General features: G+C 40.4%; 1 protein-coding gene across 6 annotated transcripts in view; it reads left to right on the top strand.

The window, feature by feature from the left end:
• Window positions 1–19,938, top strand: part of pde4d (phosphodiesterase 4D, cAMP-specific) — a 207,137-nt gene that overhangs the window by 131,056 nt on the left and 56,143 nt on the right. The window contains exon 1 of one of the 6 annotated variants that reach the window (XM_038703075.1): window positions 15,593–16,590. The exons of the other annotated variants lie outside the window; for them this stretch is intronic. Within the exon in view, the coding sequence (XP_038559003.1) occupies window positions 16,502–16,590 (89 nt within the window). The 5' untranslated portion in view covers window positions 15,593–16,501. Of the gene's footprint in view, window positions 1–15,592; window positions 16,591–19,938 lie in introns of those variants that run through there. 6 annotated transcript variants of the gene reach the window in all.

A 19,938-nucleotide genomic window follows, 5' to 3' on the forward strand; every position in this document is an offset into this window, starting at 1 on the left:
TTATTAACAAAACGATACACTTAGAATGACAGATTTATTGAAAATAATTGTTAGTTGTAGCTCTAGTTATGTCATTTTAAAGACCAGCTGCCTGTAAAGATTGCAGAGAAAGATGATGCTGATGTTTTGTGCAGCACCTGTTACGTGCATTATGTGGTCATATGGTGTGGCGGGATGCCAGGCTTGGGTCGGCGTGCTGACATGTTTTTGCAGGTTTTTGTTGTAAACAAAAAACGTACTTGTGTGCCTGAATATGAGCATGTGCATACATGTTTTTCTACGTATGCATGAGTGTACTTATCGGGCTGCAAGCATACGGTGTGTATCTCTGACAATGACTCTGCATATGCATGTATGTTTGTATTTGCTTGTATGTGTACAAGTGTTTGGTATATTGGGAAAGGATGAAGGCATCCAGCAATATCTGCCAATGGTGGGAAAGCAGCTATTGGTGGGTTCCCAATTGTAGACAGAGTCATGGGGAATAATCTGTACGATTAGGTAGAGCTCCGGTCTGGTATCTTTGTTTGTTGTGGAGCTTAAGTTCTTAAGCAAGTACTGCTCAGAGGTAAGTCTCAGGCTTGCATTCCTTCCTCTTTCCTCTTCATGCCATCCTCCCCCTCCATCATATTTAAATTTTTCCCCATATGATACCCCAGAGAAAGGAGAGTGAAAAGACATGACATGAGGCTTCTAATCCATGCCAGAAAACAAAGACAGTGTTTTTTAGTTTGTGGTAATGTGGCACTAGAACTCTTTGCGTCACTGCTTTCTTGTGTGGTGCATACATTGTGGAATTGACCATAAAACATAAGTGTGTTTACTGGGAACAGGGAACATGTCCACAGACCCTGCTGTTGATTTTGCTCTCTCGTTATGCATCTACTCTGATGTTACACAAACACACACACACACACACACGCAGAGAAATACACTTACAAAGATGTGTAAACAAGTTAATCTCCTGCACACAAATCCATCATGAAATGAGCAAAAATGCAGACACAGCTATGCACATGTCCATCTATGCACATGTAAAATACATACATGGACAAAACGAAGAGAATTTTCACTCTCTCTCCCTCTCTTATCTGGACTAGTGATTAAAAGCCATCATTATCTTGCTATGGCTGTAATGAGAAGCACACACCTGTTTTCCACAGCTGTTGCCAGTCACAAGCTGTCGTCCTTCACTCTAGTACCAGACGCTTTGGAGGTGATGACTATGCGATGCCACAAATCACCAGCCAAGAATCTAGTCTCCACGGAAACAGGTCTCATTAGAACCAGCTAACCGAAGAGAGTTGTCCTTTACCCCTACACTCAAAGTCCTGGAGCGGAATGGGCCTTTGTCACTGTAGCTTTCAGCCTATAGCCTTTGGCACAGAATGCATGCATGAGTTCCTCATGTGTTCAGTCAAAGGGCCAGTGATGCTTGGCTTCATGATTCATGGAGCTTTCGCAGAGGTCACATTTCGATAAAATGCCACTTTGAGGTATGTGTCGGAGAGCCGTTGTATCCCTAATGTCTTTAAAGCTGGTGTCTTTTCTGCTCATAAACCTACTACCTCTCTATAAAAATCACCAGTGACAATTTGCGGATGGATGATGTGATATCTCCTCTCTTCCATTAAAAGGCTTTTTGCCCCTCGAACAAGACAACTTAATGACATTCCTGAATAATGACTGACAGAGTGGACTGAGGTGGTTACGAAAGAGTCGTTGATGTTCCATTACGTATTTCTTTTTGCGTCATTTGTCACTAGAATCAATCATGCAGGCTTATGAGATACTAAAATGTTTAGACTGCGATTAAACACAAGTACAATTTAATAACAATAACTATCTGTGTATAAGTCAAGTAATATGATTGAGTCTGTTAATCATATTTATAGCCAACATTTTTTTTTTATATAACAAAGCCCTGGATATATTCTATTCTCATATTCCATGTTTTAATGTACAAGACTCCTAGCTTTAATGGTGACATTGTAGAAGTTAAGGTGTAGTTTTGGTTGTATATTTAATGACCAAATGTAGTTGCTCTCGGCTGCAAGCAAGTTGAGCAAGGTAGTCATTTTCCATATGCCTTTACCTATCTGTGTGTCTGCCCTTTTCATTAAGGTTCTGCTTATCATCATATTTGTGCTCCTGGCTTCCCTTCTCTGTCTGTATCATCTCATTGTTTGGAATCATAAAAGTAGCTGTACTGATTTTTGGCTGCATTTTCTTCGAGTCCGACCATTTGCCTTCTGTCTGCCTGCTTGACGTTTGAGTCTAAATGTGTTGTCAACCTGTCTGACCAAGAGAGAGCAGAGAAAGAAAGACAAGTGGGAATGGATAGGGAGTTGATGGATGTAGATACAAAGTAATGTGTTGCGGTGTCACAATGAAACCGCAACACAATAAACACAATAAAATTTGATACCAATATTGAGTTTAATATTAAACCATATGTGTGGGCAGTAATGCTAAATCCTTTATGATTGTATATGTACTTTTATATATCAAAGTGTTATAATACATTTTCTGGAAATTACTTTTCATTAATTCAAATGGTATGGCAAAATGTCTGAAAGTGAACAAATATATCACCCATCTCTAGTAAACTCTAAAAATACTCCTCAGCAAAAATGTAAAACTTTGCTTTGCAACACAGCTGAAGTAATCTGAGTGTCACTATGGTCACGTTTGTCTTCCCTGTTAGTAGGCTCAATCACCCCTCGTCAGTTCTTTTGACATCTACTGTTACATTAACTGTTAAAGCAGATGTTTTTGCCAAGGAGGAAGACTCTGCATTTAGATAACAAAGGGTAAAGGGGTGTGGGGAGACATGCGAAGGGATCTGAATATGGGAAGCTTATGGGATCAATAGGCTTGCATTGGGATGGAGAGAGAGATAAAGAGAGAGAGCAGTTTTCTCACCACTGCAGTATATTGATATACACTCCCAGCCTTTCTCATTACTCCTCTGTGTGTGTGTGTGTGTGTGTGTGAGTGTGTGTGAGTGTGTGTGTCCACTAAGCATCAGGGGGAGAAGGGGTTTTAGGAGTCATACACTTTGTGCCCCGATGCTTGTTAAAGCACAAACTACATCTCACTGCAGTCAATTGATTGTCCTGATAACTTCTGTCTCTCTCTGCACCCCCTCCCTCACCTTCTCTCCCCCCATCCCTTTATCTCTCCCCATCTCTTTTCTTTTTCTAGGTAAGTAACACAACAGCAAAGATTTTATCTGAGCATGAGATGCCTCAAAAGGTAATGTAATCATTGTTTGTGGGCCTGAATAGTATACTTTTATGGTAGCCTAAACTCAATCCCAGTTGTATTAGTAAACCTTTAGCATCACTTGACTATTTGTAAAAGTACATCTTTCGTAACTGTAAGCAGTGATCATTAGACATGATTGTAATAAATAATAATTAAAAGACAGTCATAGTATTTTTTTATTATCTTTCAGAACATAGCATCAGCCACATAATGAAATCTCATCTTATTTTTATCACTCACTGGCTCATGGGTCTGCACTGCTTTCACCTAATGGTGGTGTAGTGTTTTGCTGCTAATCTGTTTATCTAATCAGATTCTGAGGTTAGGGGGTCTATCTCATTAACTTGCAGGATATTGATTTCCTGTGTTTAGAGCATAGCGCTCTGCAGCAGCCTGCTTCTACATTCCCAGATGGGAGGAATGCAGGTTGCTCTCCTTGTAGCTCATCAATTGATCCTGCCTCAGACCAGGGTTGTTGTGCTCTGTGTGTGTTCGTGTGTGTGTGTGTGTGGGGGGGGGGGGTTTGTGTGCCTGTAGTCATTCCTCATTGTAAAAATAGCAACCAAAGGAGATTGATTGCCAGAGAGGCAGTTTTATGTTTAGGGACTGCTCAAGACAAAGGCAGAGACATGGATGGTGGTAAAAAAAACGATTTGGCTATTAGCATCATTTTAACAGGCTTCCTCTAGATGGGCTATAAAAACACAACATTATCAATTCACTAATGCATTTCTGACGAAAAATAATCTAATGCAACTTGCACTGCTGAGGCTCCGTTGCAATCAGCAGCCTTCTGCAAATTCTAGTAAGGAAGAGCCTCACATACAAATTATTTACAAATGCATCAGCTTTTTTGAAATACATGTGTTCACGTGTACACATGTTCAGCCACAGTTGACATGTGCACGTGTAATCAGTAGGTAGATAGTATGCCTGACATGGTCTTATTTCTTTGTTGACAGTGACATTTGCAACTATATATTCAATGAATGTCTAAGGTGGTACCACCAGCCATTCATCTCTGCAGCAGTTCAAATCCAGCACTTGAGCTAAACTTGCCTAATCTCACCATTCAGCATCACTCAAGCTACATGCAGAGGCATAAAAAAGCTTTCATGAATATTTCTGGTTCTCGGTTGGGAAAAGTACAAATTTCAATTTAGGACCAGAATCTAAAACTACGTATCAATTCACCAGACGCTTATAAATATATATTTGAGTTACGACGGTTATTCTCTATTTCTGTGGCTCATAGATTAAATTGATTGCACATGCTGCATTTCTGCTCTTCTGCTGACGGGGAGTGTTGTAATGAATGTATCGTCATTTCTGCTGTTGTCGGCTAGATTATGATAAATGTGTGGGAGTGGCTTCTCTAGCATGGAGCACCCAAATGTGAATGTGTGCCATTTGCTGCATTGAGTCTGTGTGTTTGTGTCTGTGCGCGCACGTGTGAGGGCAATGCGTCATTCTGCGACTTGCAGAAGCCCAGGATCTCCCCTTTGGTAGCTCCCAATGCTGATCCTGTCCATTATGTAACTATGCTGTTGTCACTATATTGCCCTTTCTCTCACTCTCTCTCTTTCTCTCCTCATCCCTCTCAACTGTTTTGTTGTTTTTGTGTATGTGTGTGCTGAGTATAGCATTTTTTTGAGCTGTGGAGTTGTGTTTGGGTGGGATTTAGGGGATCTTTCGTGCTGATGCGGGGCTCGAATGTGTGCAACAATGCAGCAGACAGCAACTTGTAGGGGCGCCAATCAGCATTGTGTTTGTTCTCTTGTTTTCTTTTTTGTCTGTGCTTTACTCTCTCTGTCTCTTTTTGTCTGTGCCTTCCTTGTACTATAACTGTATTCTCAATATTTGTGTATCCATGCATCCATCCCCACCCACTCATTCTCTGCAGCATCCTGTGATACAGCTGGAGTCACAGTTGGAGAAAACAAGAGTATTCTCTTTATACCAGTCACTTAATAAGAGAATTCAGTTATACGCCAGGGAGTTATTACCTCTCTTATAAAGAAAAATGGACACAGAGTGTTTTGGAAAGGAAGTAGGAGGGAGAGAAAGAAATCTTTTCATATTTCCTTTTAATTTTTATGGATTACTATTATTTTTATGGATGACTCTCCTTAATGCCTTTTTCATCTGATATGAATAAATATATATTTATTTAATTCATCCAAAAATGTTTAAACTGCATCTGTCTATTCAATTCATTCCTTTTACACAATGGCTGACTGGATGATGTATGCGCCAGGCCAGGCTTGGACAACAGATGACCCACTGTACATAACTGGGCGATGAGAAGCAGCCTTTTTTACGGTCAGTGGGAGCAGGTGTTTGTCAACATGACATAACCATTATCTTTGTAGACAATTTTAATGATAGCTGTAACATGATACTTTGGTGATCGCTGTGGGTAAACTCACTATTTGTTTGAACCCTTCACAGTAGAAGTCACTGTGTAGGGTCACATACACAATGGCACACCTGCAGCTGACAGTCCACACTCCTGTCGGAGATGTGCATGTACCTGCGTGTATTTCTGACTGCATTTTATCATTTTTGGTGAAAAGGTTAGCTATTGACAATATTGGCAATACCTGTCAAATGTTGATGGTATGAAGTTACGTCACATTACCTAAATTTTCTAGCCCAGTTCCAGGACTGTCATGTTTCATGTCATGGTTGTGAATCGCTGTCTCCTATAAATTGGACATTTCAGTCACTGAGCAGCTCAAATATTTGTGACTTATGAGGGACACACACGCGCACACACACACACGAACACTCCAGCTGTAGTGCAAAGTAATAAAAATTATGACCATGATGATTTTCTCCAACCAACACTGGAGGGCTGAGCAACAATGACATCCTGCGCATCTTTGATTTTACATGCTTTGTATTGACTTTAAAATCCAATGGTATAAAATAGCCATACATCAAGTTTTAGCTTGAAACCAGGTTTCAAGTGTTTATTATTAAATATTTTGAATTCAGTTTTCTTCAGCATTCTCCTAAGTAGGGTGATGAATACCTGCCAGTGACGGGGGTCCTGCAGTTGAGTAGGGGATCCTTTTGCTCAGTTCCGCCTCCCCGCTGTCTCAGTTTGCCCAGAAGACAAATTTCTTTGACTGTTTTGAAAAAAAATATGATACACCAGATGGTTTATAGTTTCCAGTAAAGCAGTAGGTTCTTTTAATCTCATGTTATAAAAATTTGAGAGCTGTGGTTAATGTGTCTGTACTGGACTGCCTCTTGGAGCCGGTGACCACATCAAACACACACAGATGTACAGGAAAGCATATCCATATGCTTGTGCACACATGCGAGCACACGTTACACACACAGTCATCAACATTTGCATATTTTCAACCTCAGCTTCACATATGCAAAACTGAAAGGCACACAGGCAAGTCAGCTTTAATGACGGCTATCTCCTCTACACTTAACATCTGTTTGCATTTGAGAGTGAATCATTAAGCAGAGTTTTCTCTCTTCGGCTGCCTCTAACTTGAAGCCACCACCCTCCTGCCAGGGGTTTCTAGTGGGCTGACAGGTTTCGTTTGGTGATGGTGAGGTGTGGATAAAAGGTTGGGTGAAAGTTTGACTTTTAAATGTCATAGGGAGCTATGATGGCCGACAAGGGTGGCAAGGCAATCTCTCTCTGCTCCTCTGCCTTTCCTGTCACATTCGGTCTAGAAGCCAACACAATGCTGTCATCGCCATGAAATGCGGAAAGTAACAAATTACCGGTAACACAGGTTACAGTAAACTGAATATGCAAAGTTATAAGACAAACAATAGTCCAGTATGTTTGGTGGAAACACAAGACATTTAAACAAAGTTTAACATCGTTGAAAAAGTAGGAATTCATCTTCCTTTGTCTCAACACTGTCAAGATACACTGGGAAATTAGGGAAATTTGTGCCACAGGTTGAGAATGTATTTATAATGGTCCAAGCTCCAGATTGTGACACTTGCAAATTTGCACAACAGCATTTTAATCACAAGCTTACTTCTGATTAAGTAATACAGTTCTCCAGATCAGTTGCACGGTAATTCATCATTTTGGAAAGCTTTTAAATCAATCGCACTTTAAACTGCATGATTGTTTTTAAATGGAAGCCAGAAATGCACAGACGTCCATTTGATTGAGGACAAATCTATTTAGGTGGACTACACACTTCCGTTGTATTCTGTTTAAATGAGGAAATTTATAAAGAAAAGTAACTGAATTTAACCCATTGTTTTAATGTTATAAGAGCTTGTCACTCACGTATCACATATTTGTATCGCACAATTTTCCCTCCCTTTATTCTCTAGTTGTCATATATTGGTATATCTGCACTCACAGTGGTCATGTTAAATATCACCTTGAATAATACTGAATTTGTAAAAACAACTGCTCTTCCCCTTTAATACTCCAAGAGGCATTGTAACCCAGCAGATGACGCTTAATAAGCGTGACATTTTTTATTGTGTGTTTTTACTGTTTTAGCCCATTGCTTGTGTTTTATCACCATGCATGTAAACTAAAATATGAGCCCATTATGCAAGTATTTGGAAGGGCGTGTGCTGTTCTGTGTGACAGGGTTCGGTGGTTTCCTCCACAGTTTGCAGACAGAATGTCACAGTCTGAGCCATTTCTAGAGTAAGATCATTTTACAGCCTGCAAGCCTCCTTCTAACCTGTAATTACTTTAACAGTTTAATGTCACACAAGTCCCCTGCAATACTCTTTACTATGTGCTGCTCCTTCTTCATAATCCATGCATGGAAGTTAAGGCAGTTACAGAAAAACAAGAATTTCCATTATACACATCTCCTTCAAAGTATCTCTTGTTCATTCAAAGTCAAATTTTTCAGGTTGATTTCAATAGCTTGAATGCATTTTCTTCTTCTGGTTCTCTTCCTTGTCTCTGTGACTTGTAGTCACGCTAGCTGCATGGCTCTAGGGAAGGCAATATCTGTCAGTCGGTCTATAACTTTTGTCTGGACTGAAATATCTAAACAACTATTGGATGGAAAGGCATGAAATGTTATACAAATATTTGTGGTCCCAAAATGACTTTGGTGATATTTCCTCTAGCGCCACCAACAGGTTGACATTTCTGGCTTAATTGGCAAACTATCTTAAAAATGACTGGATAGGTTTATTCTGCGAAATATCTCTACATAAATTTGATGTATTCACAACATTTTGTACAGACGATCATGGTTCACAGACGATGAATCCTTATGACATTGGTGATCCCCAGACTTTTTGTCTAGCGCCAGGAGCCTTGTGCAAACAATTTGTCTATTTCTGGTCTACATTTTTTTTTTCCAAATGCCATGATAAAATACAAATGTCTAACAGTTTGCGTTGCATGCATGCTTTATAAATGATAACAGTATAATTTGCCTTTTTGACTGACTGACACACGTGTTCTAAACAAGTGAAATCTCAAACACAGGATGGGTAAAAGCAGCTAAGTGTAAAAGGCATCAGACATCTGATACGATGTCTCTCAAAATCAATCTTTGGTTGCCTGTCTTGTAAATTTAAAGCTGTTAAAATATTTAGAGAATGCATTTGCTGTTATGCGAAATTAAATATGTTTACTTGGTAAAACAGAAGAGACAGGGAAGCTGAGAAATTCCAGTAAGCCTCAGTTTCACATAAAAAGCAAAACCCAATAAATAGCTGGACAAAACATACTGATAAAAAAAATTAGATGCACTGCTTAAAACAAACTACACTGGACAGGATCTAAGTCAGATTATTATTCTTCATTCAGTCAGTGTAACCACAGACATGTGTTTTCCCCTGAGCCTACAGTAATTAGCCTAACAGTGGAGGTCATCATTGGGTCATAGCATCCCTCAGGGGAATAACTAATCACACCCAGATAGACACTTAGTCCATCCAGTGCTGTGATTAAGACTCAGACTAGTCAGCCAGTGCAAGGGAAGCCAGTGGAGCGCCTTGGCTGCAACAGTGACACAACGTTGGTGCAATGCAGGAAAAGTCTATTTTTGGAGGGGTTGAGCAACAGAGCTGATACCATGGCTGGGAATGGAGGGTGCAGAGAGCATTGGATGGAATGGATACAGATATTTAAGGGGTGCAAGTGGGATAAAACTGTAGATCTTCACAACATGGTTACAGATATTAAGAAGCTGCAATAGCGGGATGACAGCAGTATACACTATAGGCAAGCATGGGTCTTTTTCAACACATCTGTGAGCAATATGTATCTTGTCTCTTTTCTCCCTCTTTAGCAACCTGAGAGAAATGGTCTCACTGGAGGGAACCATAATAGATACAACAGGCAATTAGAGCCAAAACAAATTATCACATGAAACTAATTACACTGGTGTCCTTGTGTAGAAACAATCATTGGCTTAGTACGTGCCAGGGGAATTAATAGCCCAGAAAATGCCATGTAATGTTATTTTAAATTTAGCAAGCACCATCTAGTCAGTTTTAACAAATATAGTTTTGTTTGAAAATAATCTTAGTCACAGAAGTGACTGTGAGAGGTAGTTTTGTGGATGCTATTGGCCACTACAGCAATTAGACAACTTTTAATTCTAGTTTTCTAGTTTTTGGATGCTTTATTAGGATTTAACCCACAGCGCTCAGACATTTTAGGTCTTCTCATTTTCTTGAGTAAGAAACTTTTCTCAAATTTAGTGAGTGTTTGACCTTTCAGTGGCATTTTTACAGCATACATCTTGAATTACCACAGCAGGAAAAGCACAGGTGTAATTAATACCATTTACAAGGGATGGCTCTGTTCCTTTTAAGTGGCTCAGTATGCCATGTCAGTGAGCCAACATGAAAAAGAGTATTGTCGTGGAACAGATAAGCTAAATGGATTATTGCATTTATTAATGCTATTACTTACACCTGTGACTTTCCTGCTATGATAAATGTTTTCAGTTTAATCACCTTCTTCATCAGATGTCGTCAGGCTTGTTGCTCCCCTTGCTTTCACCTTGTTTTGTATTTCCTCATTAACTATCAAACGAAGGCAAAACTGCCTTTATATTAAATTATATCCACTGTTAGCTAGCTACATCTGTCACTGAGCAAAAGAGCTAAAAAGCTGCCACCTTTGAGCCTTGTCACTATGGCAATCATGCAAAATGGTGATTGGTGGTGGCATTAACAAGCCCTCAATACAGCCAACTGACTGGTGAGCATTGAAATTTTTACGACCCTACGGGGTGAGCGTCATTTGATCGCCCGGGTACAAAGCTCTTATTGAAATGTGCAATGCAGAAGCTAATTGGTGCTATTTTACCTCTGATGGCAGCAGATCAAAAGTGCAATGCTGGGGATAGACAGAACAGTTGATAATTATTCTGAGCTTCAGTCTGTACATTCCTGTGCATTCATACGTCTGTGACATTTTAGGGATGAGGGGACAGGTCAGTTTGGATACAGCGTGTGACTCCAATTAGTGCATTTGTTTCCATGAACACCTTTTGATGTTCAACAAAATTTCAACTGCTTCACTGAATAAGAACTGCATGTGCCTCAAAGGGAGCACTTCTCTCTGGACTGGGAGGAAATTGAAAACAAATTTATATCCAAAATTTTAAAACAAACAAACACATGAAACAATGGCAATAATTATAAGACAAATTTACAGTATGTTGTCTGCTACATGTACCTAATTAGAGTGATAAATATATTGTACTGATAACTGCAGCTAATTGTGTTTGTATGATTATTGCTAATAATGAGATGTCTTACATTTGACTGCTAGTATCTGCGGGTACTCTACACTCTGTTTATAACTTGTTTGGACACGTCTCTGCAATTTGTGACATCAAGAGGGAAATACCAAAGGCAGCAATACGTTCCTACACATCCTGCTCACGTTTGCAGCTCTCAGGTTGATGTTTTTCCTGGTCAGCAGTTCACCTTTTACAATGAACTTATGCTGTTTAAAATTGTGAAAAGTGTGACAAATAATCGAAAAAAATAGAAAATCCACTGCCAGACAGTCTAATTTTATGTTTTAGGGACTATTTTTGGCAAGTAGTAAATTATCTAGGGCTGAACCCAAGTAGTTGAAGATTCGATGCGTCGATGGGCAGAGCCTGATTCAACTGTCAATCTCAGTCGAAGCTGCGCAATGAAACGAGGATCATGCCATTTTGGCGATATTGGGTGCTCAACGTCTGATTTTACATAGAACGACCAGTTTTTACCCAATTAGTTAATATACAGCATATTACAATATACATTTCAACGTTTAATGCCGTAAATAAACCTGTAAAAAGGAAAAAAAACTTTTAATAAATGTTTTTAAAGTGCGTGAATAAATCCAAAATGGTGCGCATGTGTATGCGTAGCGTGCATGTGTGTAGTGGCGGAAGAGGAACACTTGCTGGAGAGACTGAGCCCCAGCTTCACCGGTGTTGTGCTGAGTTGTCCGCACCAATGTAAGTTGAATGAATAGAGACTGAAGCTCTTCAGCTTCTCAAGATAAAAGCGGAGCTACCGTTTGTAAAACCTCCTCCCCACCCAACCCCCCCACTGCTGCAATCACTGCGCACAAAAACACACATGACTATCACATGACTTGAATATCAGTCAGGCAGGACTTGATGATTCTGATTCGACTATGTAAATCCTTAGTCGGGGACAGCCCTAAAATTATCATTCCCCCTATTAAGCACCTGATAAGGATAGCCAATGCAGTCTTATAACAGTGTAATGTTAGTACAGTGGCTATTGGCACTTTTCCAGTAACAAAATCACAGTATTTAGGTGTAGGTGATCACAGTATATGTAATTATATACTGTAGTAACAGTATATATCACAATGCAGTAATTGTTCTGAAAATTCAATAAAGAAATGGTATAAAATAGCCATACATCATTACTTCTTTACAAACTCCTCCTACTCTGTATTTACAATATCACTTCTTCACATTTCTGTTCCTCCATGTTTTCTTGTCCCTGTCTTCTTCCGTGGCATTGCCAGAACTGTGACGGAGACATTTCTGCTGTTGCATCGTATATACCCTCATATTGCTCTACAGTTGTATGTGTATAACAGTGTACACAACGAGCCGTTTGCAACGTGCCCTGTTGATTTTAGTATTGGCACTTAAATAGTAAAAGTGATGTTTCTGTCGATGTAATGAGATAATGAAGGTATCAGAGGGAAGAGCAGAGTTGATTGCACCAACTGTTAGTGAAACCCATTCTCACCAGATGGTGTTGTAGTGGCGATTGCCTCGGGTTATGGACCACTGATATTTCAGTAAGCTCCCATCTGGACCTGTTCTCGGAAAAGAACAGCCTCATGAAGCAGTCAAAATAGATATAACAATTTATAATGGTGTTTTTTTAACCAGGTATTTCATGATGCCTTTAACCGCCTGGCCCACCATCTGATTGAGAGGATTTATAAACGAGGGCAGATTCTGTTGCACTTGGGGAAAGTGAAAACACTGCAAATTGTGGGAAATGTTTTGTGGGGATCTCTTCATATGTTGTTAGTTATGGGTTGTGTTTAAGGAATATACATTTTTGTTTTTGTCAATTGTATTGTCACACAAAATGGTATGTAGAATTTGTAGTCTTGAGTCTTATGTTTTACCTACTACAATAACTGATTGGTAAGAAGCAGGACTTATGGTACACAGGGGATGTACTGCATTGCACATGTGTGTTTCACCGCTGACTACAGCTGCTCCTTTGCTGTAATCCTGCATGTTTTCCTCATAAATTGAGTCCCTCCCTTCTGTCTTTTGGTCTGCCCTAAAATCAAAGAGTCGAAAAACCCTCTCCTCTCCACAAGTGAGCAATTTTTTGGGTACTTAAACATTCTTCACATTCTACAAATGGCTCTTGAAGCCTCCATGTCCCCATTAGATGTGGGAATCTAATTACAAATATCTGATTCGAAGGGGGAATGAGTTAACCTTTGCTCAAATGCCACTGCACAACCATCTGTGAATGGCAAGGAGGAGGACCGGGCCCAAGACATTTCCACAGCGATACACAGAGTGATGGACAGCTGGTATACCTCAAAGGAACAAAGCATGCATGAGGGCCCAGTTATCTCTCTCTGTCTCTAGAGAGATTAGCTTTCCTATTTGAATGCAACATATGATGTTTGAGGAGCTTCACCCCCAAATCCCTGTACTGGTGTGGTTTTAACTTTACTTTTACCTATTTAAATGCAAAATTTTGGCTACACAGCAGTGTGATGAAGCATTATTATACAGCACAGTTCATATATTGGTTTTATTGTTACAAAGCTTACCTTACATTCTGCTTCAGGTCGTATGACTTGAAGAGTTACGTGACATCGTGTCTGTCTTGTTTTGCAAAACATCGGGAACTAAAGCAGGACTTCATCCAGCTGGCATGCCATGCTGTTGGACCAGCTCTGTGATGTGACTATAGAGGTTGTTCAGCCTGCGTTCTTTGGACATCGATCTGCAGATAAATAAGGAAAAGTACTTTGCTAAATGTCAGTACATGTGAAATCGATATGCACTTGTTCCGCTGTGTAATCCGGCCTCTTTCCCTCTGATGCCCAGTTACAGAGAGCCACGTTGGAACACTAATGTAATGGAGAAGGCCTGCTGATTCAAATATGATGGGATATTTTGTAGATGAAAAATACACTGTTGTGCTTACAAGATGGGGTCAAAGATGATGATAGGTTAATACTGTGCCAGTACTTTATGCCTGTAATATGTTACTGTGTTAGCTTTCTGTCAGCCACATATCGTTGTCTCAAGGTTTTCGTGTCCCTGCAGCATGGCTGCATTTGATCTTTAGTTTTATTCACTCTACCCTACCTCGTTTCTCTCTTTCCCTGTCTCTTTACACTCTCTTTATTTTTTCCCCTCTCTCCTCCAGTCTCTCTTTTTCAGGTTGCAGGAGGAGTGACAGCTCACCAGTGTTGAGTAGAACATGGTCCAACAGCCCCTAAAGCAGGGACTAAGATTATGCAATAGCACACACATACACACAGGGACATACAGTGTATATTCTATTATTAGAGTGTTGGCCCCAGCTTGGCCCCATTTGTACGCAAGATGTCTGTCTTGTTTTAAGATTAAATCTGAGAGACAGATGGAGAGTTTCATATGTGTACATAATGAATAACAGGTGCTTCAGTCTAGATGTTTTCTTGAATTTGTGTGTCCCTGTTTCTGCCTAAACTGTCAATCTTTCCCCTCTACACACAAACACAAACTACCCACATCCCCCCAGAGAACTGCATTTCTGTCTTCCGCAAGCAGATTCCTCAACGTTCAGCGCTGTTCCACCCTATTTAAGAGTGGCTGAAGGTGCAGGCTAACAGAGGCTGCGAGGTGGTTTGACTTTTGGCAGGAGTTGAGAGGCTGCTGACGTGTGCGTTGGGCAGGATGTGTGTAAGAAGCAGTGCTGGATCCTGTTTTTCAGACCACAGCAACTGGAGCTTATCCACAGCGAGGGCTTTCAATGCAAAACACACACACAGACACAACCTTAGTGTGCTAACCTCGACTCACAACTTCCGTGCAAACACCACTCGCACACATATGCGCCAATTGACACGCAAAGTCACTCATGTACGTGCATGCAAACACAAACTGTTACATAGATAGGCATGCAATATGAATAACAATGAATTGTAGATTTGCTGTGATTTATCTTGTTACCTTCATAATTCAGTAGATATAAAAATCAAATTTACTCTTTTTGATTGCCATTTGGCTTATAGGTGAGATTACAGACTCCATCTGGAGCCTGAAGCGGCTGGTGTGAGAACACGGGAATGTGTTATACTGCAGTAAGGGCAATGACATCCTGTATAACAAGTTTCTTGAAACAAATATGCCTTGAAAGCCCCCCTGCATGCTTTCGCAGCACAAACTATATGTCACACACACACACACACACACACACAGAAAAATAAGGTGGCATTTGCTGTGCGGTTTGAAATTTCATGGTTCACTGGCATGCATGCAGACACTAGAGACAGACACAGGGTGTGCTTATAGTAGCAAAAACAAAAACAGTAACTCAGTGCTTGCGTTGTTATGACGAAGGAGGGCTATAACAGAGACAAACACATTACTTCAGAAAAGAAAAGTAGAGTGGAAGGTGGATTTAAGGGGAGGAAATGAGGGGAATAACTTCTGTCAACACTTTGTCCATATTACTTTATACAGCAGAGACTTTCTGTGTGAGTGTATGAACTCCTGCTCATATGCAAATTGTACATGTGCAGACTTGTTCCTCTGTGAATGAAGTGGAGCAGCATGTTGTAAGAGGATCAATAGGTTTAGCTGACTGGATACTGAAGGAGCAGGCACACAGGGTCAGGACATCCCACTGACTGGAGCCAGGAAGGAGGAGGAGAGAGACAAGAGAGAGCGAGACAGAGAGAAGGGGAGATACTGAAGAGACGTTTCACTCTTGTTTTTTTTGTTTTTTTTCCTCTCCGTTTCCTCATGTCCCTCCCTGTGAGGTTGTGAAAGGGCAGAACACAGAGGGAGACGCAAAGTAAGAGAGACAAAGAGGGCAAAGCTGAGAGATGAAAGCGAATGTGAGTGTGTGAGTGACTCTGTGTGTAACATGCTCTGTCATGCTGGTGTGACTACCGCTGCCTTTCCAGCCGGCGTTGTTGGCTGTCAGGAAAAGGAATGTTTTCCGGAGGAATGAGTCCCTGAACTGGTTCACCATGTGGATGTGGGACAGTAATTTCCAAGCCTTTGCCGGAAGAATCCCACGGAAAAAAGAGCTGCGGCCGGAGAGCTTAGCTGGTCCTGCCGGGTGGTCGCCTGTGAGCTTATACTGCTGAGACTCGTTGAAAGACATAGTTCACACTGGGCATAAGTCTGCTTCCAGTTCACGCTTCTTTTTTTACTGTCACATTTATTGGGATTTTTATTTTTTCTTCTTGAACTCAATGGATTTTATGGTGCTATGTAGTTAGATTTTTAAGATTGCCTTGTTGGATGTAAGCTAGCCATTTTTTGCAGTGATGCACTAGGACCAAACCAGTGAGGTTGGAAGTTCATAAGGGAGTCTTTACCGGTATACTGGTATAAATGGACGCATCACAGCAGTGGACTGCAGTATGGGACACTACGTATTGTGCCGGGGCCTGCAGATACTGTCTGCTAGTGTCTGTAGATAGATAGCTAGTTAGACAGAGGGACTCAAAGGGTGAAAGGTTAAGAGGCAGGGGGATCAATCCTGACACTGCTTCGGTATGAAACCTGGACAATGTCCAGGTGTTCCCAGTGACAGGTCCATGATGCACCTCAGCCATTTTCCTTTTAGAAGGCACTCCTGGATATGGTGAGTATTGATAGTGGTCATGGTTTAGGTGGCTTTGTTTACTTTTTGTCTATTTTTTTTTGCCTGTTTATAGGTTTACTGCAGTTGCTTTGCTGTGCACATAAAGGAGTATGTACATGAGATTAAAAATACATCAAATGTGATTTGACATTCATTTTATGTATTCATTGCATATACATTCAACACGCTGGCATGTGTTGTTTTTGTTGTACGGTTAGAGCTCCCTGAAGGTTAACCTAGCCTAGTCTAGCCCAGCCCAGAGTACTTTTTCTCCAGCTCAGCTCAGATGTATTTGGGGAAATTTATTGTTAAATGGGCCAGACGTTTCCTGTCATTTTCTCCCAAACTAAACTTGATCCATAAATAGGAGGGCTAGTCAGAAATAGTACAGACATATTGTGACACTGAGATGGAGACTTCTTTCCAAGATACAAAAGTAGATCTTGATAAAAGTGCCGTGTTGCTGGGTTTCTCTGCTGTCTTGTTTTGATTAGTCATACTTAGGCTGGGTATCTTATGGGAATAGTTGTCTCACAGCTACATTAATGAACTGGGAGGGACACAGAGGAGTCAGTGATGTCATCATAGTGGCCTGTTGGGATATGAACAAGGCTCATTTTCCCAACAAAGTTTTTCCAGTGGTTTGAGTATTTCATGCTAATCTGGCAAACTATATTAAACCCATTCGACCACAGGTAGGGGTAGTTGTATTGTCGTCTATCAGACCTGTTTGTCAACTGTTTTTCTTTGGTATTCTTCTATTATGTGGTGTGACAATACACGTACACATATGCTACACTTGCTGCATTTCACTACAGTTTTAACCATTTTTTGTATTCTTTTTAGTCACAAATAGCCCTGGGCCTGTGGGTATTCTTTGTGCTTTGTTTTATTCTTTTCTCTATTGTGTCTCTCTGGTGGATGATGCATGTGAAGGCAGGAGGGTGGGAAATATGAGCTCTAGATAGGATGTCTGTGCAATCTACACTATGTGGCACAAATTGTTCTCATCAATAGCGACCATTGATTCAGCTGATACATCTGCTCATATTGCAGAGGATGAGATTTTAGTGTTGAATTCAACGTCATGTAATAAATTAAGTAGATGTTTTTGACTTAAACAAATAGAGGGCCATTTACTGGCCTTTTCAGCAGACACATTGAAAGAGAGCTGTGTAGAAGTAAATAGAACAGAAGAATAAATGCAGAGCAGCAGCAGATGAAGCAGATGAACTCTATGCAAAAATTAATACGCACATAAGCGTGTCCACCCAGCTACACTCTCTCTTTCACACACCCACACACATACACACACATACACAAGTGGGCTGGTCTTTCAATCAGGATGCATGTCAAATATTAATAATCCATGAACACATTGTAAACAGAAACATAGCAAAACATCCTTGTTCTTTTCTTTCCTCTTCACACACACTGATATAGATTATCATGCACACACAGTCTGACTGTATACATAACATAAACTGAGATGCAGGCAGTGTAGTGGAAAGTATAGATGAGTGAACTTGTAATTGCTAAGTCACTGTTTTAATCAGTAGACATCATACCTTGAAACTTTGTGTATAACCTGCACTCAATTTAATTACTTAATAACTTGAATTTAATTCACTCTCTTGTAGCTATAATTATAATTCATAAACAAATAATAGTTAATGCTATCACAAATGTCAAAGGAACAGAAAAGAGAAGGAGAGAGAAATGTGTTGTTACATAACATGCATTTGCTGAGATACAGTCTTCCCTTGTTGCTGTAATTCCTTTATTAATTTGACAGAAATCTGACTAAGATGTACTTCACAGCCTGCTTGAATGTATTGTGTTGCTGAATTGGATGGATGTAGAAAATCTAGTGACAGTGTTGCAACAACAATTCAGGGCTGTCATGGTTGTCAGAGTTGAGCATTAGTCTCTGAAAATGGGAGATGAGCCTGTCAGACTTCATTTAAACCTCAGGCAGGGATTTTTCCCCCTTTCTTTCTCCACACAGTAAAGCTATGCACCATCATAGTGTATGTGAGGGTGTATGAGTCCAGAGGAGCTTTCAGGAGGATCTGTATTATTCATTGTACCTTGATAATGGACCGGTCCCCTTCTTTCTGTGTCAGACGTGTGGTGTACCAACAGGGTAGCTCTGAGAGAATAGAGCTCATACACAAAGATATGGGTCTAGATACCGAGTCACAAAAAAATAAATATATGCATTCACATGTGAACTCACCCAGGCATGAACACACTGTTCACACTGTTTCTGTTGGATTTATTTGGGCTTTTCTTTTTTAAAATTCCACATGTATCTCACTCCAGAGTGTAATGAGGTCATGGAGGAACATTACTGACAAATGCACACTCTCTCTCTCTCTCTCTCTCTCTCTCTGTCTCTCTCTCTCTCTCTCTCTCTCTCTCTCTCTCTGTCTCTTTCTCTTTCTCTCTCTCTCTCTCTCTCTCTCTCTCTCTCTCTCTCTCTGTCTCTTTCTCTCTCTTTCACTCTGCTTTTAGCCTGCATACATAACCACTAATGTAGACTCCCAGGAATTATGTAATAAATGACAAGCTGTTTTCATCCTATACTTTTACACGTGCCGGGTGTTGCCTTCAGCACCACAATGAATAAATCGAGATGTATGATTGTCTAAACTTCATTAAACACTAACCAGAAAGGAAATGAAAAGTGTGTGTAGTAATCCAATTAAGTGAATCCAGCGCCTAAGAGACCAGGCGGAGGGGATAGATGAGGCTATATTTAGAAAACAGGGATTGGAAATGCATTGCTGCAACACTTCTCCTAAATGTTGGAGGGTGTGTATAGTCATTAAATAATACATTGTTTAATCGTGTCATTTTGGTGTGTTTTTGTGATTGTTTTCTTTAGGCAAGGTGTTTAGGTACAAGGTTCAAGGTAGATTTATTCATCATTTTACACAGAGTTGTTTAACAAGATTAAGTTGTCGTTCCCTTTATGCTACTCACAAAACAAACATTATACACAAAAATGATCTACAGTAGATGGGTGGTTAAATAACAAGTCATAGAAATAAAGCAATTTTACAAGGTGCAATGATGAAGATGAATTATGGGGTCTTACAGCATGAAGGAAGAAGCTGCTCTGGAATCTGTGTGACAGCAGATACTTCTGTATCTCTTGCCAGACAGCAGCAGGGGAAAGAGGCTGTGGCCAGGGTGGGTATTGTCATATAGTATTGTAGGGCTCTGTGCAGGCATCTCTCCTTGGTAGACCGTCATCAATTACTGTATCTTCTGAGCGGTTTTATTCACCTGTGGGTAGTGATTGGAGGGCAGTGGAGATGGCATCCTCTGTGGATCTGTTGG

The sequence above is a fragment of the Micropterus salmoides genome, unplaced genomic scaffold (assembly GCF_014851395.1).
Source record: "Micropterus salmoides isolate LMB-PRFRI ecotype aquatic unplaced genomic scaffold, ASM1485139v1 Ms_hic_scaffold_7, whole genome shotgun sequence".
Lineage (NCBI taxonomy): Eukaryota > Metazoa > Chordata > Actinopteri > Centrarchiformes > Centrarchidae > Micropterus > Micropterus salmoides.